We start from the raw sequence: 23,053 nt of genomic DNA on the forward strand, positions 1-23,053 counted from the left end.
CAGTCTTAAGTGCATCTATTGTATCTCAGAAACTGATGAACACTGGACTTAGCATTTGGGTAAAGAACTCACCTAGGAAAATGGTTGGCTATTAAGGAAAAAAAGTGCAAACAATGCACGCTAATGAATTCTACTCAAGACTTTGAGGTTGAAGAAGGGAGGGGAAAAAAAAACACAATCCTAAGGAAAAGCCTGACAGTTAAACAACAAAAAAGCTAACACAAATGGTTCAACAATAACTAAATAAAATTCAGTAGATAATAATAAAGTAATTTTATATCTAAATTATTTTACAAGTACACAGGCAAAACTACAAAGAACTTCACTGAACTGCCTGTACTTACACAGTAGATAATTCTTTTTGAAAGAAGTTTTAAACATCCAAGGAATCTAAGCAACTTATTTCACCACAAAAAAGGCTACAGATTTTCTAGCAATTTTCCTTGTAATGACTAACAAGCCTTTATATGACACCAAGCTGTGTGGTGCCATCGACACGCTGGAAGAGAGGGATGCCATCCAGAGGGACCTCGACAGGCTGGAGAGGTGGGCCCGTGTCAACCTCATGAAGTTTAACCAGGCCAAGTGCAAGGTCCTACATCTGGGTCGTGGCAATCCCAGGCACAAATACAGACTGGGCGGAGAATGGATCGAGAGCAGCCCTGAGGAGAAGGACTTGGGAGTACTGGTGGACGAGAAGCTCAATATGAGCCGGCAATGTGCTCTTGCGGCCCAGAAGGACAACCGCATCCTGGGCTGCATCAAGAGGAGCGTGGCCAGCAGGTCGAGGGAGGTGATTCTCCCCCTCTACTCTGCCCTCGTGAGACCTCACCTGGAGTATTGCGTCCAGTTCTGGAGTCCCCAACATAAGAAGGACATGGACCAGTTGGAGAGGGTCCAGAGGAGGGCCACAAAGATGATAAGAGGGCTGGAGCACCTTTCCTATGAGGACAGGCTGAAAGAGTTGGGGCTGTTCAGCCTGGAGAAGAGAAGGCTCTGGGGTGACCTTATAGCGGTCTTCCAGTACCTCAAGGGGGCCTACAAGAAAGATGGGGAGAGGCTGTTCAGGAGGGCCTGTTGTGATAGGACAAGGGGTAATGGTTTTAAAATAGAGGGAGGTAGATTCAGGTTGGATATTAGGAAAAAATTTTTTACCATGAGAGTTGTAGAACACTGGAACAGGTTGCCCAGAGAGGTGGTGGATGCTCCATCCCTGGAGACGTTCAAGGCCAGGTTGGACGAGGCCCTGAGCAACCTGATCTAGTTGGAGATATCCCTGTTCCTTGCAGGGGGGTTGGACTAGATGACCTTTGAAGGTCCCTTCCAGCCCTAACCATTGTAAGATTCTATGATTCTATGATTTATCAGTCTCCTCCTCCTTTCATATAATGCTTTGTCAGCACAGATGAGAAATTCCAATCTTCTTTTGGCAAAAGCAGGATAAAACAACGCGCACCTTTTACACCTAGAGAACTACGTGCACTTATGCTCTTGTTAGGAGCAACCAACCGAGTCCTGACATCGCAACATCCAAGATCAAGCATGCAACAGAGATGCATGTGCATTACAGCTACCTTGCCCTGATGGTCATGTTTCATCTCCCAGCCTCTCGGCAGCTCCAGCTGTTTGTTAGCAAACATGTTGAGGAAGCCCACCAAGTCACGATTATGCTGGTAGCGCTCAAAATGGTGGGTGTCCCGCCGGACTTTGGTGATCATGTGCTTCAAACACGTGTTATTTGTAAACATGCGGTAGGCACTCTGAAAAATAAAAAACAAAAGGAAATACTTTTAAAAGATACTTATTCATTCCATTATTTCTGTTTACACTATATATCCCATTACACAAAGGAAAAAAAACATCGGGAAAAAAAATTATGTAAGAAGCAGCACTGAAGAACAGGCAAAACAGGAAAGGAAAATACATATTTACATGTTTTTTTGTTCACTGTGACTTCTAATATATTTTGATATGAACCAGGCAATCTAGGGGAAACAAATCATTCCACAAGCAGCAAAGTGATCTTAAAAAATAAGCTTCCTTTCCATTCTCAGAATTGTCTCATCCTCTGCAAAGCACAGTAAGAAAGCTATTGCTTTGGTAAACAAATGAGTTTTGTATCATATGAAAGATGAAGAACTGAGTTAAAATATAAAACCCATAGAAGCTATAATGCCAACTAGGATGACTTTGATGGCCCATCAGTTGGAAGGAATGATGATGAGTGTTTGAATTTATCCAGTCTCCCTATGTACTACCAATATCTTAGCATCAAACACTGAGCAATATCTTTGTACACAAGACAACTATATTTATAAGCATGTATTTATGAAAGTCTCTCAGCTGTAGAAGCTATACTCACAGGGTTAGAATGCAGCACTGTAAAGAACTCTGGGCTTATAAGGAATTTCACAGGGGGAGACTGGAGCAATAAAGTAAGTCTGGATCTGGAGGTAGAGTGAGGCAGCACATTCTCTCTTCGAAAATCTAATAGCAAAGTGAATGACAAAGACTTCCAGTAAAAATCATCACCAAGACAATTCCGCCAACAACTACATCCATTTGAATCGCACAAGCAAGAAAAGCACTAGGTAGACAATTATTTCTGATTTATTAAGTATTCTTCACATAAGCATACCTGAATTTCTTCTAACATAGCACTGAAGTTCCTGAAAATACTACAATTTTAGTTTAGTAACTTCTACTTGTTGCTTTTGGTGAACAATCATTTTAAAAAAAAATCATACCCAATTACGTGGGTTACCAAGTATGCGCCTGTGTATAAGACGCAAGAAGCACCCTGTGGCACACCTACATTGCTCTACTGTAGCTGTATGTAGATAAGTTGGTTTTTTTTTAATTATAACTAATGGATGTAAAAGTTATTGTACACTTCAAAATGTTTCACTCCTCCTTTAAAAAAAAAAACAAACACAGTAAATCGCTGCCATTAACACAGCCCTGATTCTGATACAGTATTTAAGCAGCTTATGTAAGTAAGAAACAGGTTGTCAAGGAAGTACCTTTCAAGTTTCAACTTTCAGTAAACATTGAAGTCTTCTCCTAGCAACTGTAGAAGTGCACTGATTTTTCAACAGTACCAGGAACTGAAAATATATTATGAGTGGTATCTGCTATGATATTAAAACTGTTCCCCCCAATTATCTTTGAAAATCAAAAGGATGTTTGGATGCCTATTTCAATGTAAATGAAAAATTGCAAATTCAGATTGGGTCTGCAGTGTTCTCACTCTAAAATGTATGCCATCTTCTACGTTTCAGCTTCTTTCTTTTATATATTGCAGTATTTGCACAATTCCCCATCGAATTAATATTAATCATGATAGAACACAGCTATCACGGATATCCAAGAACAATAACCCATAGGCAGAAAAAGGAGAAGAGAAGCAGTGAATGAGACTCTAAACTGAGGGAAAAGTAAGAAGAAATTTTAAAAGAGTAGGAAAAGAAAAAAGACAGAGTAAAATGCTAAATATGAATGGGCAAACATTATGGAAATAACAGAATGGAGGAAATAAAGACATTCATTCTAAGCATTAGAGGAAACCAGAAAACAGGAGGGTAATATGTAAAGTAAAAGTAAATGAAAAAGAGGATTTTTAGGGACGCTGCTTAAACAATAGACCCCAAGCCCTCCCACAAGGCATGTCGATGGAGCGACAGCAGTGCAGCATAAAGACGCCCGAAGCTACGCCTGAATGCTTGGGCTGCGAGTGTCTCCCTGGCACGCACTGTGGTTGCCTGTCAGCTCTATAATGGCACAAAACTTGGGTGTACACCCATCACTTCTCACACCCTGGAAGATATTGTGGCCTGCTGCAGACAGGTCCCCTGTCATGATCTGGGTAATCTGGAAACAAGAGTGTGCCACCAGGTGGATTTTTCCTGCAGTTTGGAGGGTTATGAATTTGATTTATGAAAAGCTTATTCAGCTGAACTTGCTGATTAGCCTGAATTTAGCCTGAATTTAGCCTGAATTTGTTTTAAACTGATTTGGTTACAGCACAACAAACCATCTAGCTGCACATGCAGAAAGACAGAAAAGGAAAAGGCTAAGGCAGAAGTAAAGAAAAAAAATTATAAAGGGAGCACTTGGCTAAATCACAATCTCTACAATGACTTGAAACTCAAGAAATGCTGGCATTGCTTGGGTATCAGATTAATTTAGGAAAGAGTATTATAAGAGAATATCAAAAGCATCTAGAGACAAAGTGCGATGGCTTGATGTAAAGGGGTTCTGGTGGCAGGAGAGGGGATTTGCTCCCTGTGACTTCCCTGGTTTTGGAGCGGGGTCAGACTCGGTTCTGGCCAGCAAATCAGACTCCCATCCCCCCTGGGGCTTGAGCCAACTGGTGCCTCTGCGAATTGCCCTATTTAAGTTGGGACAAAGGAACCGGAAAAGGTGCTTTGCCTGGGGGCGAGGAGAGAAGGGAGGAGGGCACTGCCCCCGGCTCCTGGCCGGGCAGCTGCCCGTGCCGGGCCAGTGCCACCCGCTGAGGATGGCGGTGGTGGAGCTGCTTGTGGAACTCGGGGAGTGCCCCGCTCCCGGGGTGCCCGCTGGGCCGAGTTCACCCAGAGAGGACTGAGATTTGAGAGAAACGGCCACACCGACATCAGGTCAGTGAAGATGGAACGGGACAAGGTGTGCCGGAGCTGAGTTCCCCCTGCAACCGGTGGCGAGATGGCAGCGGCCCCCCCTGCAGCCAGGACAGACTCGGTGGAGCAGAGACCCACTCACAGCCCGTGGAGAAGCCCACGTCGGAGAACAGATGCCTGGGCCTGAGGATGGTTGTGGAGCATGGGACGCACAACAAGGAAGAGAGGCTTCTAGAGTCCGTGGGACGACCCACACCAGCGAGTGGCAACAACTCCCTAAGAATCCGAGACTGTGGTAAAGCCTGCACTGGAGCAATCTGATGGGTAAGGAGTGCATCCTGCGGGTAGGACTCACACTGGAGAAGTTTGTGGATTTTTCCTTGTGAGTAGGGGATCCACTGGAGCAAGGGAAAAGGGTGTAAGGACTCCTCCTCCTTTAAGAAAGGCACGGCAGTAACAACATGGGATGAACTGACCCGCACTCCTCCATCTCCCCCATTCCCTGTCCCCCTGTGCCGCTGGGGGAGGAGGTAGAGCCGGGAAGAAAAGGAAAAGGGGGACGTGTTGTTTTTAAGATCTGGCTTTGTTTCTTTTTATCCTCTCAAGTAACCGGTTTTGCTTCCCTTTGACCTTTTAAGTAACCGTCAATAAATTGCTTTGCTTTAAGAAAGTCGAGTCTGTTTTGCCTGGGACCATAGTTGGTGGGTGCTCCTTCTCTGTTCTTGTCTTGACCCTCAGTCCTTTTGTTACATTTTTCTCTCCGCTTCACTGGGGAAGGAGTGAGAGAGCAGCTGTGTGGAGTTTAGTTGCCGGATCAGCCTAAACCACGACACAAAGCCAAAGCACATAATAACACACAGCTACACAAGGGGCTGGACAGGTAACAAACCAACTTGATAAATTTATCAGTAAATTAGTACTAGGATGACCAAGGAGAGAACTGCTTAGCAAGAGGCAAAACTAGTAATGATGCTTAGAGTTCATTAAAAAAGATCTTTCCTTCTGTCTTCATTCAAAAAGTTAACACCAACCAGAAAACCAGAAGAACTAAAAAACAGGAGAAGAAAGAGAACTTCCTTCTTGGGCTAGGAAGGGTAAAGAGCAGGTTAAAGACTGTGGTGCAAATCAGAGATTTTAAAACCCTTTGGGCTTGATCAAATGTACTCTAAAACACTCAGGAAACTACGTGAAGAAATTTCTGAGACATTGATGGTTATTTTGGAGGCCTGAAGGAGTTCTCAGAAGAAAAGAAAAGGAATAAGTATTATATCCATTTTTAAGAATAGGTAAAGAAAGGATGAAGGAAACTATAGACAAGGTGACATATTTTCTGTTCTCAGACAGACACATGAAATAATTGCCAAACTACTTAAAGCAATGAGAAGACAGCAAAGTAGTGAAATGCAAAACCACAAATAACCAGGATTTCTGCAGAATGAATCATAGCAAACTAACAAAGTTCTTTTCTGATACTTGGGTGGTGTAAAGGCCACATTTTTTATGTTAATAAGGCCTTTAATACTGTTTACACAATACTCTCAGAATCAGGTTAAGGGTGAAAATTACCCAAAACAGATGAAACCACCTGGAGAAGGGTATGCAGTAGTTTGCAAAAATGTACTGAATAGTAGTTATAATTTATGTCAAACAGAAAGAGTACAGCAAGTAATGTTTCACTGAGATCTGTCTGGGTCTCAGCGAAATTTCTCATTTCTAATAATGACTGGATAGTGAGGACAGAACTTGCTCCAACTAGGAGATGCTGCAGTACTTGGACAGCAGGATGGACAAGAATCGAAACCACAGTGACACATCAGAAAAGTCCAAAGACCTCCGTGCAGGTAGGGACAATCAATTGCACAAACACCAGATGAAAAACAGACATCTGTGCCAAAGATCTACATATAAGGGTCCTGACCTGGTTTCAGCAGATCAGAGACTTGAATACTGGTGGTTAGTGTCACCCAATCAGAAAAAAAATCTAATAATTACGCAGGAATGTACAAGGAGTGTTGTACATAAGACAAGTGACATTTCCACTCTCTCTTCAGTACAGCAGAGCCACTTCTGAAATATTCCTCAGGAGCTATAGATCAACTGAAGACAATCCTGAGTAGGTCAACAAAATAACTGGAGACCCAAAAACAGAAGCCACGAGGAAAGACTAGGAAGTAATGGATTTAAGAATACATTGTAAAAGAAATTATATGAGTAAACTGTCTTAAAAAAGTTACGGAATGTCGATCAACTGGAGAACATGTTATAAGAACAAAGGAGATAGCATTTGCCAAGTATGGTTTAGGTACAGCTCTTCCTATCTATCTTCAGCACAGAGGTGAAGCCAATGACTGCTCAAAGTCCTTTCTATTCCTGTATTCTACCATTCCAAAAAGCAGCAGATTGAAAATATTTGTAACCCAGACCACCCAATTTTATACTTTTTCATCGCAGATGTCCTGCCTGTGTTTTTACCCAGTCAGATACTGACAGAAAAATGCTCTGAATCTCACATTCATCTCTTCAGCATATTGAACAGGCTGAGCCATAATCTTCAAAAACTAGACAGGAATGAAAACAAATGGTTCCATTTTCATCCAGACTTTCGGGGCAGAAGTCAGGTTCTGCCTTTTGTCACTCTTATTAAATCATGTATGAGACGAGTGGTCCCTTTAGAAAGCGGGAAAAAAAATTCTTATTTTTTTAACCTGCATTAGAATGGTGAAAGTCAGTTTCCTCTCCAGCTCCATCCACGGCATTTGTATGCTCTTCAGGCCTGTCATTAGTCATTGTTCTTCGGATGCTCTGGTACCTAGGGTTAGAAAACTGCACTTTATATATAGTATATGATAACTAGGATCCAATTCTGGCTCCGAGGGAGCTTGCCTGCCTTTTCTGCCATGTAGATTAATATACATTGACCGCTAATTTCTGCATTAATAGCCTTTTGAATTTCTGAAAACCATTACCAGATTTTTTTTTTAGCCACATAGCTTATGAACACAGGTGGAATCCAAAAGCCCTAGAAGCCCACATGCAAATTAAAAGGGACAGTCACATAAAAATAAATACATATGGTCAGCTGCAGCAGCAACTGCAACCCTGTCTTCATACTCAGTCTTACAACACTGAGTGCAGTTTTGCAAGCACACAAGTCACAAACAAGGGTAGTTCTTACCGGCGATTCAGCTGTTCCATTTGCTGTATGGAATTTGACCTCTGGAGAATCTGTGGGGCTGGGGGGGCTGTGGGTCGCTGCCATGTCGTTGTCCTGTTCACATGGTCCACATAAAAAATCCGTCCGTGGCTGTCAATTCGAGCTTCCCAGTCTAAGGAGCAATAAAATACTGTGAACTATGGAGGATCTGGGGTTTCTTTCTTTATTTTAGCTTCTATTTCTCTTTTAGAGAATGACTTCAGCACAAAACTTTCTTACTGAAGGGTTAAAAGACATGGCTTTTCTCCATTTCATCCCATAAATTGAATTCCCCACTGTAGTTCAGGTTCTGTGGAAACCATATCTAACAATTTCTCTTCCTTTATTTCTCTTTCTTTATCTATTCTATTTCCCATTAATCAGTAATTGTCTCAAAAAAAAAAAAAAAGTATCAGGATACTTAGTCTAATTGTCTTGGAATGAAGTAATTCAAGATCCAATCTCTGAGGCTTATTCCACTGCAAAACACCAATTAATAAATACCAAAAACCTTGCAAAGCTTAACACCTGACATTGTTTTTTCCCCATATAATAGCAACAGTAATAAAATAGATGCCAGTGCTCTTCCTGGGTTTACATGTACCTATGTTAAAGGTAAGCAGACCTGCCGGAAAAGATGGACAATTATAACAACAAAACTTCTTCATATACTAAACTCATGTTCCAGAACTGCCAATTCTGCAAATATCATAGCAAATTCACCTTTTTGTGCAAGTGGTAACTATAATGTTGTCCACTGGTTTTGCAACACAAGCTACAGACAATGCTGGAAGTCCAGATCGTGGATGCACACCAGCAGAGCAGAGATGAAGGCACTGGGACCTTTCCCCAGCCACATCTGGCTTCCCAGTGCTCAGCAGAAACTAGGCACATCACAACACCTAGGCCTTTGTTCAGAAGTTATTTGGGTCAGAGACACTGTCTGCCTAGCAACTGGTGATGAGCAAGATACCAAGACACTGATCATGGCTGGAGGCCGCATAATGCTAAAAAAGCATATTAAGATATTTCATATACAGAAACAGATGCGTCTGATCCTTGGGCACTAGCAACTGCAGAAAATGTGAAAACCATTTAGCACATCAGTTGAAAAACAGTCTTTGGGAGCTCAGAAGGTTTCTAGCAAAGACTTTCTATATTGCAAGTCTAGGTGGAAACATCAGTCATCTCAGTAACGTTTTAAAAACCAGTGGCAAGCAACCAATCCAAAATGACCGCTGCTCCACGAGGAAAGAGGCCACAAAAACGTCTTGACAGCAGAGAAGAACTAAACTCTACTGTAAAGTATTTAATACTGACAGTCTTAAAACCTCAGGCTTTGTTACCGCACGTGTACTCTGGCTTCCGCCCGCGCTTGGAGGCAGCCAAGTGGCTCGCTGCATTGCACGGCAGGGCCTGAGCTGACTCGTGAAGAGGGAGGAAAGGCTGGTTTGGGGATAAACTCATTGTGTCATCTCTGCAGGACAGCTGTGTGTTTGAGTTGGCCAGAATGCAAATTACTCTTCTGTCTTTACGACGCGCTGTCACAATTGTCTATCAGGGTTTAAAGCATTTCTAGTGTGAACAAGAGCTATGTAGGAAAGTAAGCTCAGAGGAAGAAAAGAAAAAGCAGCACAATAGGATAGGAACAAGGAGAACCGTTTAAGGGTCACATTTCAATTCCAGGAGGAAAAAATTCAAAATTCTGTATTATATGGAAATTTAAAATAAACAAAATTACAACCATGCAAAGCTTATGGGGTAATCACGGTATTTGCTATTCAAAATACGACACATTTGAAAGTTACAAAAAAAATGTCATTTGTATCTCAAAAAAAAAGCAAACAAACATTTCAACATCTTCTGAAAAACATTTCCATTTTTTAAAAAGAAAAAATGATTGAAACAGATGTTCCTTTGCAAAGGCCCCATTTCAAAAAAGTATTATCTTCTGATGAAATAAAATTGATCCAAATTTTTAACTAGAGTTTGTAAACAAAACAAAATATGGAAGTATTCCAGGAAGGACAGAATTGTTCACCGAGGAAAACAAATAAAATAAAAATAAAATAGTTTGTGAATTCATTATTCTGCCTAAACCACTGTAAAACAGTTGAGATTTTTCTTGTAGTGATTACGTGTCCGATTCTGACACACAGTCACCATTTCTGTAACACGGTTTTGCAGAAGAAAAGCGGTTTTGCCTACATTCAATTTTAAATACACAAGTTTAAACACTCGGGCAATGGCTTCTAAAGCACCCGCATCAGTGCTGTGATGGACAAGAACATCTTCCGTTAATCAAATCATTTTTAGTCAAATGTGTTACAAATAACTTAGCCTGATGAATTGCAAATCTGCAATCCATCAAGGTCGTGTGGGCAAGCTTATTTGTTGATTTTTCCCTAGGAATGGAGGAATTGGTGCATAATGTTGCATGTTATAGGCAGAAACACCAGATGAATATTTCCATTCATTCTCTTGTTCTTTAACTTAACTTACACAAAACTGTAAGAAATGCATGTGTTTTTCTTTCTTAGTTTCAGATTCTGGTGAAACAACAAATAGAATACAACCCAAATTATGAAGAAATTACAGTTTATAACTCAAAATTGTATTCTAAACGCTTTCTCTAATTTTTCACTACTAAAATATTAAAACTGTTACATAACCGAAAGTGAAGCTTTGGAGAGAAAAAGTGAATCTAGGCAATAATTAGTGTTTATGATTTTTTTCACATTAACAAACAAATGATCTACGTAAAGATTGTATCAGGCTTTGATTATAAAGGGGTGATGTGTATACGCATGCCTGTGCATGACCGTGTAGAATCCCAGCAAATGTCATAAATGTTAGAAGACCACACAGCCAAACCTTTTCCATTAACATTCCAATAGTTTTTCCAAGTAATTATTGTAGTGTACCATTTGCTTCTGAAACACAAAAAGCAATCTACATAAAAATCATGGTACTGTAAAAGCTATCTCTATGCATTTCTCATTACACTGATCTCTGAGTATTTTCCTGTCATGTTCTCTATCTTTTTCAGTATGAAAAGTGATAAAAATGCAATGACAATATTTGTCTCCCAGGCATAATTTTTAAAAAAATAATAGTGGTTTACTGAGGTGGCAGGTAATTACCTTTATGATGTGCACACAGGACTAATTTGTTATACGCACTGATTATAACACAAGCAGCAGGGAGCAAAATCTTCTCATCACCCTGGCTTTCTAACATAGTTCTATCCGTGTTCTGCTCTCAGGCTTCTTTTAGTTACCCTCTCCAACTACAGAGCAAACACAGACCCATTCCATACTGTGAAATGAGGATCTATTCATTTTACACTAAATATCTGAATTACTGACTCCTTTAAAGTCATAGAGCTTTGCCACATATTTCAGTGGGTCTGAAATTAACTTTCTTTTGCTTTTTTGTTTTAAAGTACTGTTTGCCTATTAGCTGTGTAGCTTTTTTTTTTTATTATTCCTTTCTCCTTTCTTTAAATATCTAATGCTGAATAGATTTTCACTGCCTCAAGTTTAAGCAAGTAAATCGGTCCAACAATTGGGAGCAATGTATTTTTCATATGCACTAGAGAAACTGCAATTTATCTGCCAATTTAGGCTCATCCAACTGTTGCTTAATGGTCAGGTTTGTTTTAATTCAAAGTCTTCACAGTGCCTCAAAAAATGCAAGGAAAACACAGATACCTTTTACATAATCTGCGGAGATTAAAGATGTTACCTATTTCTTTGTAAATCGCCACCATGCAAGAAGCATTCAGAGATTTCAGAGTGCTTGACATCTTTCCCTCCAAGTGCCTCTTACAGCGTTACCACCTCACCTCCCTCCCCATGTGCACTGCATACTGCAAAGGCACCACCGTGCCATCCTACTTCTCCGCCAATGTTGCTTGGCAAGTGTGTACACACCAGGTGTAATTATCATAACACATCCTGACAGTTTGCAGACCGAGCACAATGCCTCCCCCAAAACAGCACTAGACATCATCATCATCACTCCTCACTTCGAGCTTCTCAGCTGTTCATTCTCAGTTCTCACATTGAAAAAAAAAAATTTAATGAGATCTCAGTAACGAGATCCAGGTAGCCTATCCCCCAATTAAAGTATGAAGAACCTCACTTGGTGGTAGAGCCTCATCCACTCTCTGGTACCGGCTAACATCCTGACGTACTGAAGGCAGCGACCTCAAGGGCTGATGGCCATTGGCTTGAGAACCTGGAATCAAAATGCCCGCAAATTATTTTTTCAGTCAATGTGAGGAAGCCCTAGAGTTGCCTCTAAAGTGGATGAGACATGCTAAAGATTCTGCAGGACTACTGTATTTTAGGATATATCTAATAGTCGTCTATTTTCTGGGGCAAAACAAGTTATGCCTGCAGTTCTGGGTACGGGATTCCTCTGGGATGCGTTGCAGTCCTGGTCCTGAAAACGTCACCTCTTAGGACACGCCACATCCACCTGTGTCCAGCAGAATTCAGAGCACAGAAACAACAGCGTGTGCCAGAGCCATATCCCAGCAAGGGACAAGGACAAAGCACCTGGCCATCGCAGAAACCTGCTGTAAGAGTGGGAGGTGAAACCAGTGACCTTCCTTGCTGCAGCCACACTGATCTGAAAAACACAGTGCAACCTGACACCTAATAAAAAGAGAGTCCCAAGTGTCTAGAAAATTATGTAAAAGAACATATTGGCAGTATTTGAAATAAATGCCAAAATTATTTTTTCAAAATCAAAGAGCTGCTTATGAAGAGAAGAAATTAATAGATCCCAAAACTTTTGAAATGTCATGAAAAAGATACATTCAGAAATCCAGTTTGATTGCACCCGCTTGATTAAATCCACTTCAATCCCTGAAGAAATTGAATGGATAATCCATTGTGAAATGTGCTTGGGAACAATCAGTTAGGGACGCATTTCTGCTTTCAATGATTTTAGTGAGACAGAAAATTCTCAATTGTTAAAATAATTTTGCAACTGGTAAGAGTTTCACAGTCTTAACTTGAGTAACACATTCCTCTCGTCCCTTGGCTCCAGCTGTGCTAGGATGTGTCCACACAGATAAGGGACTGGGAAAAGGAAGATAAACAGCCTGAAGTGTGACTAAAAAATGATACTTTTTATTTTTGCTTTTCTTTTGATTACCCTTATGTTTTAATGCTAATATATGTATATATTTTCCTCCTCCTATAAACATGCCAAATAAAAGACTCAAATATAAATTCTAGTTTGCATTTCACAGTTTTGGGATTATTTCCCCTCCATTACCATTTTGATTAGCAAGTAGGGAAATACTATGGAATTCTTTCCTCCTCTTCATCCTCCTTCTCTAAGAAAATTAAATTTAATTCTTCACTCAAGAATTAAAATATATCCAGTTTCAAAATAAACACGTCTTGGCTATTTCAGTTTTGATTTTTTGTTAAATCAAAAACCCCAAGAGTCTCTTGAAGAAGGGACTAAATCTCAAAGGAACAAAAAAAAAAGTAATCTTGAAAGATAATGAAATTGAGAAATGAAGATCATTATTTTCAGATGTTAATTTCTAAAATACTTTTTTACTGGCTGCAGAAAAGTCACCTCGGAAAGTGCCTCCTGCAGTTATTACCTCCAGTAGCTCCTTCAACCTGTGCTGTGGCACCCTCACAAGCTGCTTGGGCTCCTTCAGTTTCCTCATCCTGAGACTGGCTATTGGCAGCTGCTGCCTGCAGGCTCCTTCTTCTCTGCCAGATTTCTTCTGCTTCCTCTTGGTCTTGTAATTCACCTGCCTCAGCCTCCTGTACCTCCTCCTGAGGTAACTCTACTGCAGGTAGAGAACCAGAAGTACTTGCAGAGTCCTGTGTTTCAGCACCTGGCTCTATTCTAGCCACATCGGTGGCACAAGCTCCCTCTTCCTCCTCCTGAGAGGAAAAGGCCGGAGTCTCGGAAAACCTGGCACTTTCGAAAGAAGAACACCGCATTTCAACCGAGGAACGTCGCACTGTCGCGCTTTCGTTGCAAGAGCTGTCTGCCCCTTCCACATCGCTCTCCCCTTCCGGCCGGGTACTAGCCTCACTGACGCTTTCTGTGCGAGCAGGATCACTCTGCTCGGTTTCTGATGACATCTGGGAAGGTTCAGACCCTTGGTCGATGGATTCCGTTTCACTAACGCCCCTTCTGCTCCCAGCAGCAGCATCAGCAGCTCCTGTGTCCATGCTGCCAGGAGGCTGCTCTGCCTCCTGAGCAGCACAAGACTCGCTGCCAGCCTGGTCTGCAGGTGCTTCACTTTCAGAACCTTGAAGGCTTTCACCTCCTGCTAACTGTGACAGTGGAAGCTCTGGGAGAGTCTCTTCCTGGTCATCAGTTGATGGCAAAGGAGCTTCAGAGGCTGAAATGTTTTCATTCTCTGCAGGCCCTTGCATTACCTGATCTGATGAGTAACTACTTCTTTCCACATTTCTTGTAGCACCATTAAGCATTACTAAACCACCATCGTCTTCTAAGGAAGACGGAAAACCCAGGTCCTGATGTAGCTCATGCTCCTCTTCGTCCGAGTCAATGTGAAGCATAGCATTAAGTCTTGTGTCAGTAGGGAAGCTACTCCTCAGTTTTGGGGAGGCTCCACGTGGACGCTCACCACAGGAAGACGTCCCAGGTCTGGGATGACTATTGTGTCCTATTGCATCCAGATAGTCATTTAGTGAGTCCTGGCGACCTCTGGTAGGTGATAATCTTGAAGCACTGGAGGTCAACTCGTCCTGGTCTGTTTCCAGAGTTGTACTAGTCCTTAAAGGGTGTCTCAGGATTGCTTCTCCAGAAGATTCCTCAAGGACTGGACCATTGGAACACACTGTGGATGTATCATGATGTCCTGCTGGCATGTCCTCATCATCAGAGGGGCTCCCCAAGTCTCCATTTACAGAGTTCACTCCCAGCAAAGTGCCAACTGTTTCTGGTGATGCATCTGCAGAGACACAATGACTGAATGTGAAAAACAAAGCAGCAACAGACAGTTCACTCTACTTCGTCTGCATCACAGAAGAGATATAAAAATACACATCTTTCAAGGCGTTTGCTTATTTCAATTTGACAACTAAAGGAAGAAAATACAATTAAAATAAGAGGCATCTACAGCACTATAACAGTGATTACAGAATTTTCTCTGTATAAGTCTATACTATTTTTTAGGATACAGAAAACTTAAGGGGTGTGAAGCATTACTTTAAAGGACTCCCACTGTGCTTTCAAAAGACAGAGCACTGCCAAGCATCTTGTCAAACTGTCAGCAAAACCAGCCTTACAACCAAGGAAATAGTTTTCTACAGCGCATCTCATATCCAAAAATAGGATTTACACAAAGCCAGTCACTGACACCAGTTGTCTAAATTACACCCTTAGCAGCATGCAAACCAGCAGCTGAGATCACATGAGGAATCACAAGTTGCGTACAGATATCAATTTACATATACAACATTTATATTGAGCTAATTTATAGGACTTTTCCATCGTAAAGAAGGGGAATCTACCTAAGTAAAGTGCATGAGACATTAGGTATGCTCTGGTAATACATATAAAAGGGAAATGAAAATAAGCCATCTCATTTGAGAGATAAGATGGTAACTCCTCACACAGGAATTCAACAGGCACAGAGCTGAATAATCCAGATGTAAGTGTGTGTAAATGTCTGCAAAAAACTTAACAGTAAGTCTGCGAACTAGAATGCCTCACAACAAACAGGACCTCAGACAAGCATTTTTTTTTAATGGTGACAGCAAAAATAATGATGAGATACAGGACTACACGGCTACACAAAAAGGCAAGAAGGTTGTATCAAGTTAAAAGATAGAGCAATATCTCACTACCAAAGAGATTATACCAAGTCTAATGAAGAAGAATCTAAGATCATAAACACGTAAATAGACATATTATGATGTTATAATCATGAAATTGTACCAGCCATGTTCTACTAGTTGCCTTCAGAACAGGAAAAAAGGGAAATAAAAGAATTGCCTAAGAGAAGCATGTATTCTCATAACCGTAACAGGTTCTTGGTTCCACCCAGGACAGAGTGCTGCAAAAGGGAGACAGGACAGTGATCTGCATGTACACTAGCAGGGGAGGAGAGCACAGCTGGAATCTTACTTGCAGCTGCTTATCTCAGCCAAATGTGTTACAGACTGAAGATATTACACAGTGAAGAGAAACAATGAACTTGATTACCCAACCTATCCCATAAAATGAGACTCACAAGCAGATTCATTTAAAATCTATCTAACAAAATACGAAAACAATATGGTAAGTGTCGGTGTTCTGGAATTACCATCTCCAAAGCAGTACCTGACATATCTAAACTTTGAATCCCAACAGAAAAATTTATAATAAAGGCACTGTACACAAATGAGAAAGTATATTATCACAGAAAATCTTAGAAACAGAAATACGCAGAAACTCTCCATACTACTATCTGGAGATCCAGATCATTGGCAGATTCTTACCTTCGTGAACAGAAGATGTGATTTCCACTTTGAATTGGAGATATCCACTTACATGATCAGCTGGGAGCCTTCTGCCAAGATTATAGCTGAGAACCTGGTCTCTGCAAAAACAAAGATATTGGAGGTTTTTACAATTCTAACTGGTTTTATTTTTCCAGTATTTTGTATCAGAGGCTCTTATAAGATAAGAGTCAGCGTGACAGAATGTGATTTTTAGTAGAATCTTAAAATCAGCCACATACTCTGGCTTGTATGGAAAAGCATAAACACTAACAATGGTGTAAAGTACCTTCGGTTAACAGATAAAACAGCCTAACAAACTACTTTTGATCATTTCCAAGTACAGATTGTGTCTCAGCAATTCTTATACATCCCTAAATCTCTTTTTATCTCCTAAAGAAATCAAACTGTGAACAATCCTGTTTCCCCTAACCTTCTCCTTCCCCTAACCCAAAATATGTTTTATAATTAACAAAACCTTTCACTTTTTAAAACCTTCTGCCCCCTTGTGGTTTTTATGATACACAAAATTCCCAGAGAATTTCTTCACATTTTAGTTCTCATTCAATAAAGCACTTCTGCATTCCTATTTAGAAAAACTATTAACGCTCAGATTTAACTTTAAATACATTTGTCAGGGTTATTGAATTCAGTGAGACTCAGATTTGATTAAGCACTTGTATCAGCTTGAGACTCAGGATCAGATCCTAGGCTATACAATCTTACTAGGCACAGCCAAAATTCACAGCCCCAGCCTGCCTCAGCACAGCTAGAACAGCTGAAGGGAGAGGAGAAGGCTGCTGAAGACCTCCATAGGAAATGATGGCTATTTATGCAAAGAAATTTATACTGGTATAAACACCTCTCCCTTACTCTTATTGCAACATGACAGACTAAAATGCACGCAAGGTCGTTACTGAAAATAAGCTGCAGCAGTTTGCATCCAAACATTAACTTTTAGCCAAAAAAGGCCCAAGTGGACAACGTAAGGCAAAGCAGCCTCCTCACCTTGCCCTATGGGCCCCAGTACATCAAATTCTTACAGTAGCGTCTCGAGGATCCGTCACAGATTCACCACTCTGTACTCCAATTAGAATTCTTAGGCAGATTCGAGGTGTCCTCAGAAGATTGCCATCTGAGATTCCCCGTTTGTACATAAGGTTTACATTACTCCAGGCCATTCGAGATCAGAGAAAGCCACGACATGAATAAGGTCTGCTCTGTATTCAGTTCAATCAATACTAGATGATTCTCATGCTCGTTTATCATATTTTCCATGGAATTTAAAGCCACTTGACCATTTTGTTATGCAAACCTACGAGCTATGCCGACAGCTAAAAGCTGGGCAGAATTTTAGGGCAGTCTGTCTAAAAATGTCTGGTTCTGGACTTTACCTTTTCATTCATTAATACAGATCATTAATACAGGGAAAGGCAAGTTAAGCATATGGTGTACTGTAAGTCCTTCGACTTTGTTCATGTAATTTTTCAAGTTCACATTGTCTAAACATTGTTTAGAGGATTTCAATTGTCCTTGCCATCACCAAAATGAAAAAGAAGAAAGCAAAGATGTTTTACTTGCTTGACCAAAAACAAAACAAAAGTGAATTAGCAGTTGATAGTATGTTTGGTACATTTCTACCTCACATCTATATTAACCACTCTTTTTGTTTACAAAGCTTCTGGTGAAACCTTGTCTGTCTTTACAATGTCTAGGAAAAAGTTACTCTGACAACTGATTGGCACACAAAAACTGTAAATAGATAAATTGCAGATGAAGAGGCAAAAATATCTGCAAGACGGATTTAATGTCAGTTCTAACAGCAGTATGGCAAAACCAAACTGAATGCTTCCTGCTACGTATTTATTAATACAGCACTTCCTTTCCTAAAAAGATTGGATACATCAAATATGCAGAACTGAAGTATGGAGAAGAAAACTGGATATATCTTCCAGAATATTGGTTTGAAAAAACATATACAAGAACTGATAAACACAGTAAACAGGTAATTTTCAGACTTTACCGCACTAGGGATCCCAGAGCCAAAAAACTTTGTGGGGTTTAGCATGGAAATGAACACTCTGAACTGGGTTTTGAAACCGGTCTGTATCACAGTGCTATTTTTGAGTGTTTAGCAGAGTGCAAATTTATTAGAAAAAGCTGCTTGCTCAGCTTATAACACTTTGTTGAAACTCCAAGATGAAGTATTTCTTAGAAAAGTTAGATTGTATATACACCTGAACTCCTCTTGGATATCACTACAAAACAAATGGGCAGGCTTTTTTTTAAAAAAATAAATTCTGTATCAGAAGACATCATCAAAATTTTAAGCTATTCTTGCAGTTCTATTTTTACTTTACTTACCAATGTAAGCACGACTTTGGAAACTTAAAGCTGAAAACTGTTTTCAAATTTAATTTTATTTTCTCCATTTATGCAACTTGTTACTTTGATGGGAATATCTGTGAAAAAGGAGGCCAGTCATTTAAAGCACATAGAAAATAAGGAGGTGAGTGGTGACAGCCAACATGGCTTCACTAAGGGCAAATCATGCCTGACTAATTTGGTGGCCTTCTATGATGAGGTCACAGCATTGATGGATAGGGGAAGAGCAACTGACATTGTCTACCTGGACTTATCCAAAGCATTTGATACTGTCTCACACGACATCCTTGTCTCTAAACTGGAAAGACGTGGTTTTGATGGATGGACCACTCGGTCAATAAGGAATTGGTTGGATGGTCACACTCAAAGAGTTGTGGTCAACGGTTCAATGTCCAAGTGGAGGCCGGTGACGAGTGGTGTTCCTCAGGGGTCAGTACTGGGACCAGTGCTATTTAACATCTTTGTTGGTGACTTGGACAGTGGGACCGAGTGCACCCTCAGCAAGTTTGCAGATGACACCAAGTTGTGTGGTGTGGTGGACACGCTGGAGGGAAGGGATGACATCCAGAGGGACCTCGACAGGCTGGAGAGGTGGGCCTGTGAGAACCTCATGAAGTTCAACAAGGCCAAGTGCAAGGTCCTGCACATGGGTTGGGGCAATCCCAAGCACAAATACAGGCTGGGCCGAGAATGGACTGAGAGCAGCCCTGAGGAAAAGGACTTGGGAGTGCTGGTGGATGCGAAGCTCAACATGAGCCGGTAACGTGCACTGGCAGCCCAGAAAGCAAATCGTATCCTGGGTTGCATCAGAAGCGTGGCCAGCAGGTCAAGGGAGGTGATTCTGCCCCTCTACTCTGCTTTTGTGAGACCCCACCTGGAATACTGCATTCAGCTCTGGAGTCCCCAACACAAGAAGGACATGGAGCTGCTGGAGTGAGTCCAGAGGAGGGCCACAAAGATGATCTGAGGGCTGGAACACGTCTGCTATGAAGACAGGCTGAAAGAGTTGGGGCTGTTCAGCCTGGAGAAGAGAAGGCTCCGGGGTGATCTTATAGCAGTCTTCCAGTACCTAAAGGGGGCCTACAGGAAAGCTGGAGAGGGACTTTTTACAAGGGCATGTAGTGATAGGACAAGGGGCAATGGCTTTAAACTGAAAGAGGGGAGATTTAGATTGGATATAAGGAAGAAATTTTTCACTCTGAGGGTGGTGAGGCACTGGAACAGGTTGCCCAGAGAAGTTGTAGATGCCCCATCCCTGGAAGTGTTCAAGGCCAGGTTGGACGGGGCTTTGGGCAACCTGGTGTAGTGGAGGGTTTCCCTGCCCATGGCAGGGGGGTTGGAACTAGATGATCTTTGAGGTCCCTTCCAACCCAAACCATTCTATGATTCTATGATTTATATCCTGCTTTTTATGCAAAAGTGTGACGATACTGCCATGCCCTCAAACTTTCAGGGAAGAATACATGCATTTTATTTCACCATTATTCCTCATGGGCCTCATCCAGTGGCCTTTTAAAGTTAATGGAGACACATTAACTTTAGCAGACTTTGAGTTAAGTCCTATAAAAACATACCTAAATAATTCAGTTCCTCCCATTGTCTTTAAAGGAATTATCTTCTCTAATTTGTCAGATATAGCACATACATGTAAAAAGATGTTAACAAAATAACATATCCTTCAGTTACTGCTGTCTTAATTGTAAAATTATATTTTTGCACACACTGCTGCATCTGTTGCAGACCTCCAGCCATTTGCTTCACACTTGCAATGTACCACAGTGCCTCATTACCAAGGCTCAGGCTCTTCTCAGTGCATGTGGCTGTATGAAGGTGTCCCTGGATCATCCCCTTGACTACACTATGGTCCCCCTCTGGTAACCATCATGAAGTAGAAACTTTTAAGATGTTTTATAAGTGACTTGCATTTTTATACCACAACAATTAGCTATCAAAAAATGAGCAGGTTTTTTTTTTTTTTTAAATAGCACAACAGGTGTATTTTGAGTCCCATCAGTGCACTATTCACAAATAAAGGTAATTTAATTGTGCAGTACCACCAGCACACTGAAAAATAAGGAGCCACAGCCTTGCAGTTCCAGACAATTAGCTGAACAGATATTGAATTTCTGATTATTAAACTGAAAATGAAAAATACTTGAACTCTAAAAATAAGTGAGACAATAAAATCTGCTGCTTTAAAAAAATTTGCACACAATCATGTAGTATTGTGATAATGCCTTGCTTCTTGACTAGCTAGCCAGAGGTAACATTTAGTCCAAGGGTAACATTTTTTTGTGTAAAAAAATTAAGCTGAAAACAAATTATAGACACACATATACACAAACACAGGTACATGTGTTCAGAACAGGGTTAGAAACACTGACGTCTTCCAGTCAGGCAATCAAGCTATTAAAATTCCTATTAAATTTCTTACTACAGATGCAGTAGAAACTTGCTGCTCTGTGCCAGCACCCTAGATACTGAGTCTCCCTGATGAAAGAAAGTTAGTATTAAGAATGACTTAATTTACCCAATTGCATGTCTCTCCAATAGTCTCTGAACTGGTATGGTTAACTTCCCAAGAAAGCGCTTGATGATCGGACGACTCTTGGCAAATTTGTCTTTAACCTCAATTTCCAGGACATCTGTTAGAAGTGCAACAAAAGAATATTTCTGGAAGGAAAGAACATATTTGACACCATATCAATACACTTTTATTCGGAATGTATGTACATAATTACTACTAGCATGCAGTGAACTCCGAAAGCAACGACTGATGATATTGACTGATGATGTCATATTGCAAAATGACATCAACATCGTTCATTAAGCACCATATTTTTGCACATGTAACCAGCCTCTCAGGAAACCCATACCCTTTTACTGTTCCTTGAAAATATTTGCTCAGTAAGAAACCGCACTGGACAAAAGTACTTTCATGGTCTATGTCAGAAAGGAGAAAGCAATGTATCCTAGGGTTTGCTTTAATGTGGACAGTAGAAAGCAAAAAGAGAAGGAATCCTTGCTGTACTCCATCAGGTTAATAGAAGAGTAGCCAGGTCAACACAAGTGGAAGGAGGAAAGTATCTCACTCTAGGCTGTGCTTAGTGAACTTCCCTTCCAACACGACGCTTCGCGTTAACTCCTTTGTATCCATGACAGGAAGTCAAAAGGGCAATGTGTATACAGTATTTTCAGGAGCACTGTAACTAAAGGAGGAGAATTTTCTATGCATTTTTGCCCCAAAGTTCACAAATCTTCTCAGCAATCTCCAATGGAGCCTTTTTCTCCACTTGGGGCCTTTAAACAATGTGGTGCTAATTTAGAAAAGATTTCTTGACGTCTGGTAAGATCATTCTCCCACCTTTCCCTATGAGGGAACACTATCACAGGTACGCTCTTCAGCCTAGCATCAATTTTCATGCAGTTTATGAATATTTCATCTTTGAGATGTGTGCAGCTCTGTCAAGTCTGCCTGAAAATGACCAAAAGATTCAGAAGTGGTACAGGGCAAATATATCAGCAGGCATGTTGGCAGACACACACATACACACAGTGTGGTAACAAATTCCCTTAGGAAAGCAAGCTTAGGAACCAAATATTTTAATTTTACTCTAAATTTTAAGATATTTAAAATAAACAAACAAAAAAGCGTGGTATAACCTGCTCAGACAAGCCAAGGTCATCTGGTTAGACTTTTACTATACGCCATCTTTAAGACCCCTGAGAAAATTGCAACCTGAATACAATGTCTAATATGCATCTGGCTAAATAGCTAAAGACGTATTGAGCAAGGAACAGAAGAAGGAACAACTCTTGAGTTTAGCTGTAGACACCAGATAAATATATGCAAAAACAGCAATTACATTGGGTCAGGAATAAAAACATTTTCTCATGTTGGGCAACTGTTGGAGCTGGGTTCCTGTGATAAACAGAAGTTAAATATTTGTCACTCTCAGTTTGCTATAAAATTGCAAATTATTTGCAGAAAGGAGTAGATGTAAAACAGGATTAATTCTGCACCACTGGAACAGCATATGTAATGGGATCATAAGCTGCTGTCGTCAGAGCATTGCTACAGTGAAGATACAGCATTTAAAGCAAGCTGATACAACACGTGCGCCACGGAACATTATCACTTCTCTAATAAGCTTCAAAACCAAGGAGAACTGGAGGACAAAAAAGGGGAAAAATAAGAGTACATTTTCTTTCTGTCTACTGGATAGATGAATAGACAGACAGAAAGATGAAGAATCAATTAAGAGATTAGAACTCTGAATTTTTAAAGATTTTAAGACTTCCACATATCTACAGTCTTTCCCACAACCAAGTACCCCAGAGCAGTGCTAACGCTGGCCCTG

The 23,053-nt window shown here is 40.8% G+C and overlaps 1 protein-coding gene across 1 annotated transcript in view; it reads right to left on the minus strand.

Annotated features, from left to right (window-relative positions):
* Nucleotides 1-23,053, minus strand: part of HECW2 (HECT, C2 and WW domain containing E3 ubiquitin protein ligase 2) — a 112,894-nt gene that overhangs the window by 40,305 nt on the left and 49,536 nt on the right. Inside the window, exons 6-13 of the mRNA XM_086615518.1 lie at nt 21,223-21,365; nt 16,308-16,408; nt 13,442-14,776; nt 11,956-12,051; nt 7,792-7,942; nt 7,322-7,425; nt 2,363-2,487; nt 1,575-1,760 (exon numbers count right to left, since the gene is read on the minus strand). Of these exons, the coding sequence (XP_086471644.1) occupies nt 1,575-1,760; nt 2,363-2,487; nt 7,322-7,425; nt 7,792-7,942; nt 11,956-12,051; nt 13,442-14,776; nt 16,308-16,408; nt 21,223-21,365 (2,241 nt within the window). The remainder of the gene's footprint in view (nt 1-1,574; nt 1,761-2,362; nt 2,488-7,321; nt 7,426-7,791; nt 7,943-11,955; nt 12,052-13,441; nt 14,777-16,307; nt 16,409-21,222; nt 21,366-23,053) is intronic.

This window comes from Tauraco erythrolophus, chromosome 8, assembly GCF_009769465.1.
Source record: "Tauraco erythrolophus isolate bTauEry1 chromosome 8, bTauEry1.pri, whole genome shotgun sequence".
Taxonomy (NCBI): Eukaryota; Metazoa; Chordata; class Aves; order Musophagiformes; family Musophagidae; genus Tauraco; species Tauraco erythrolophus.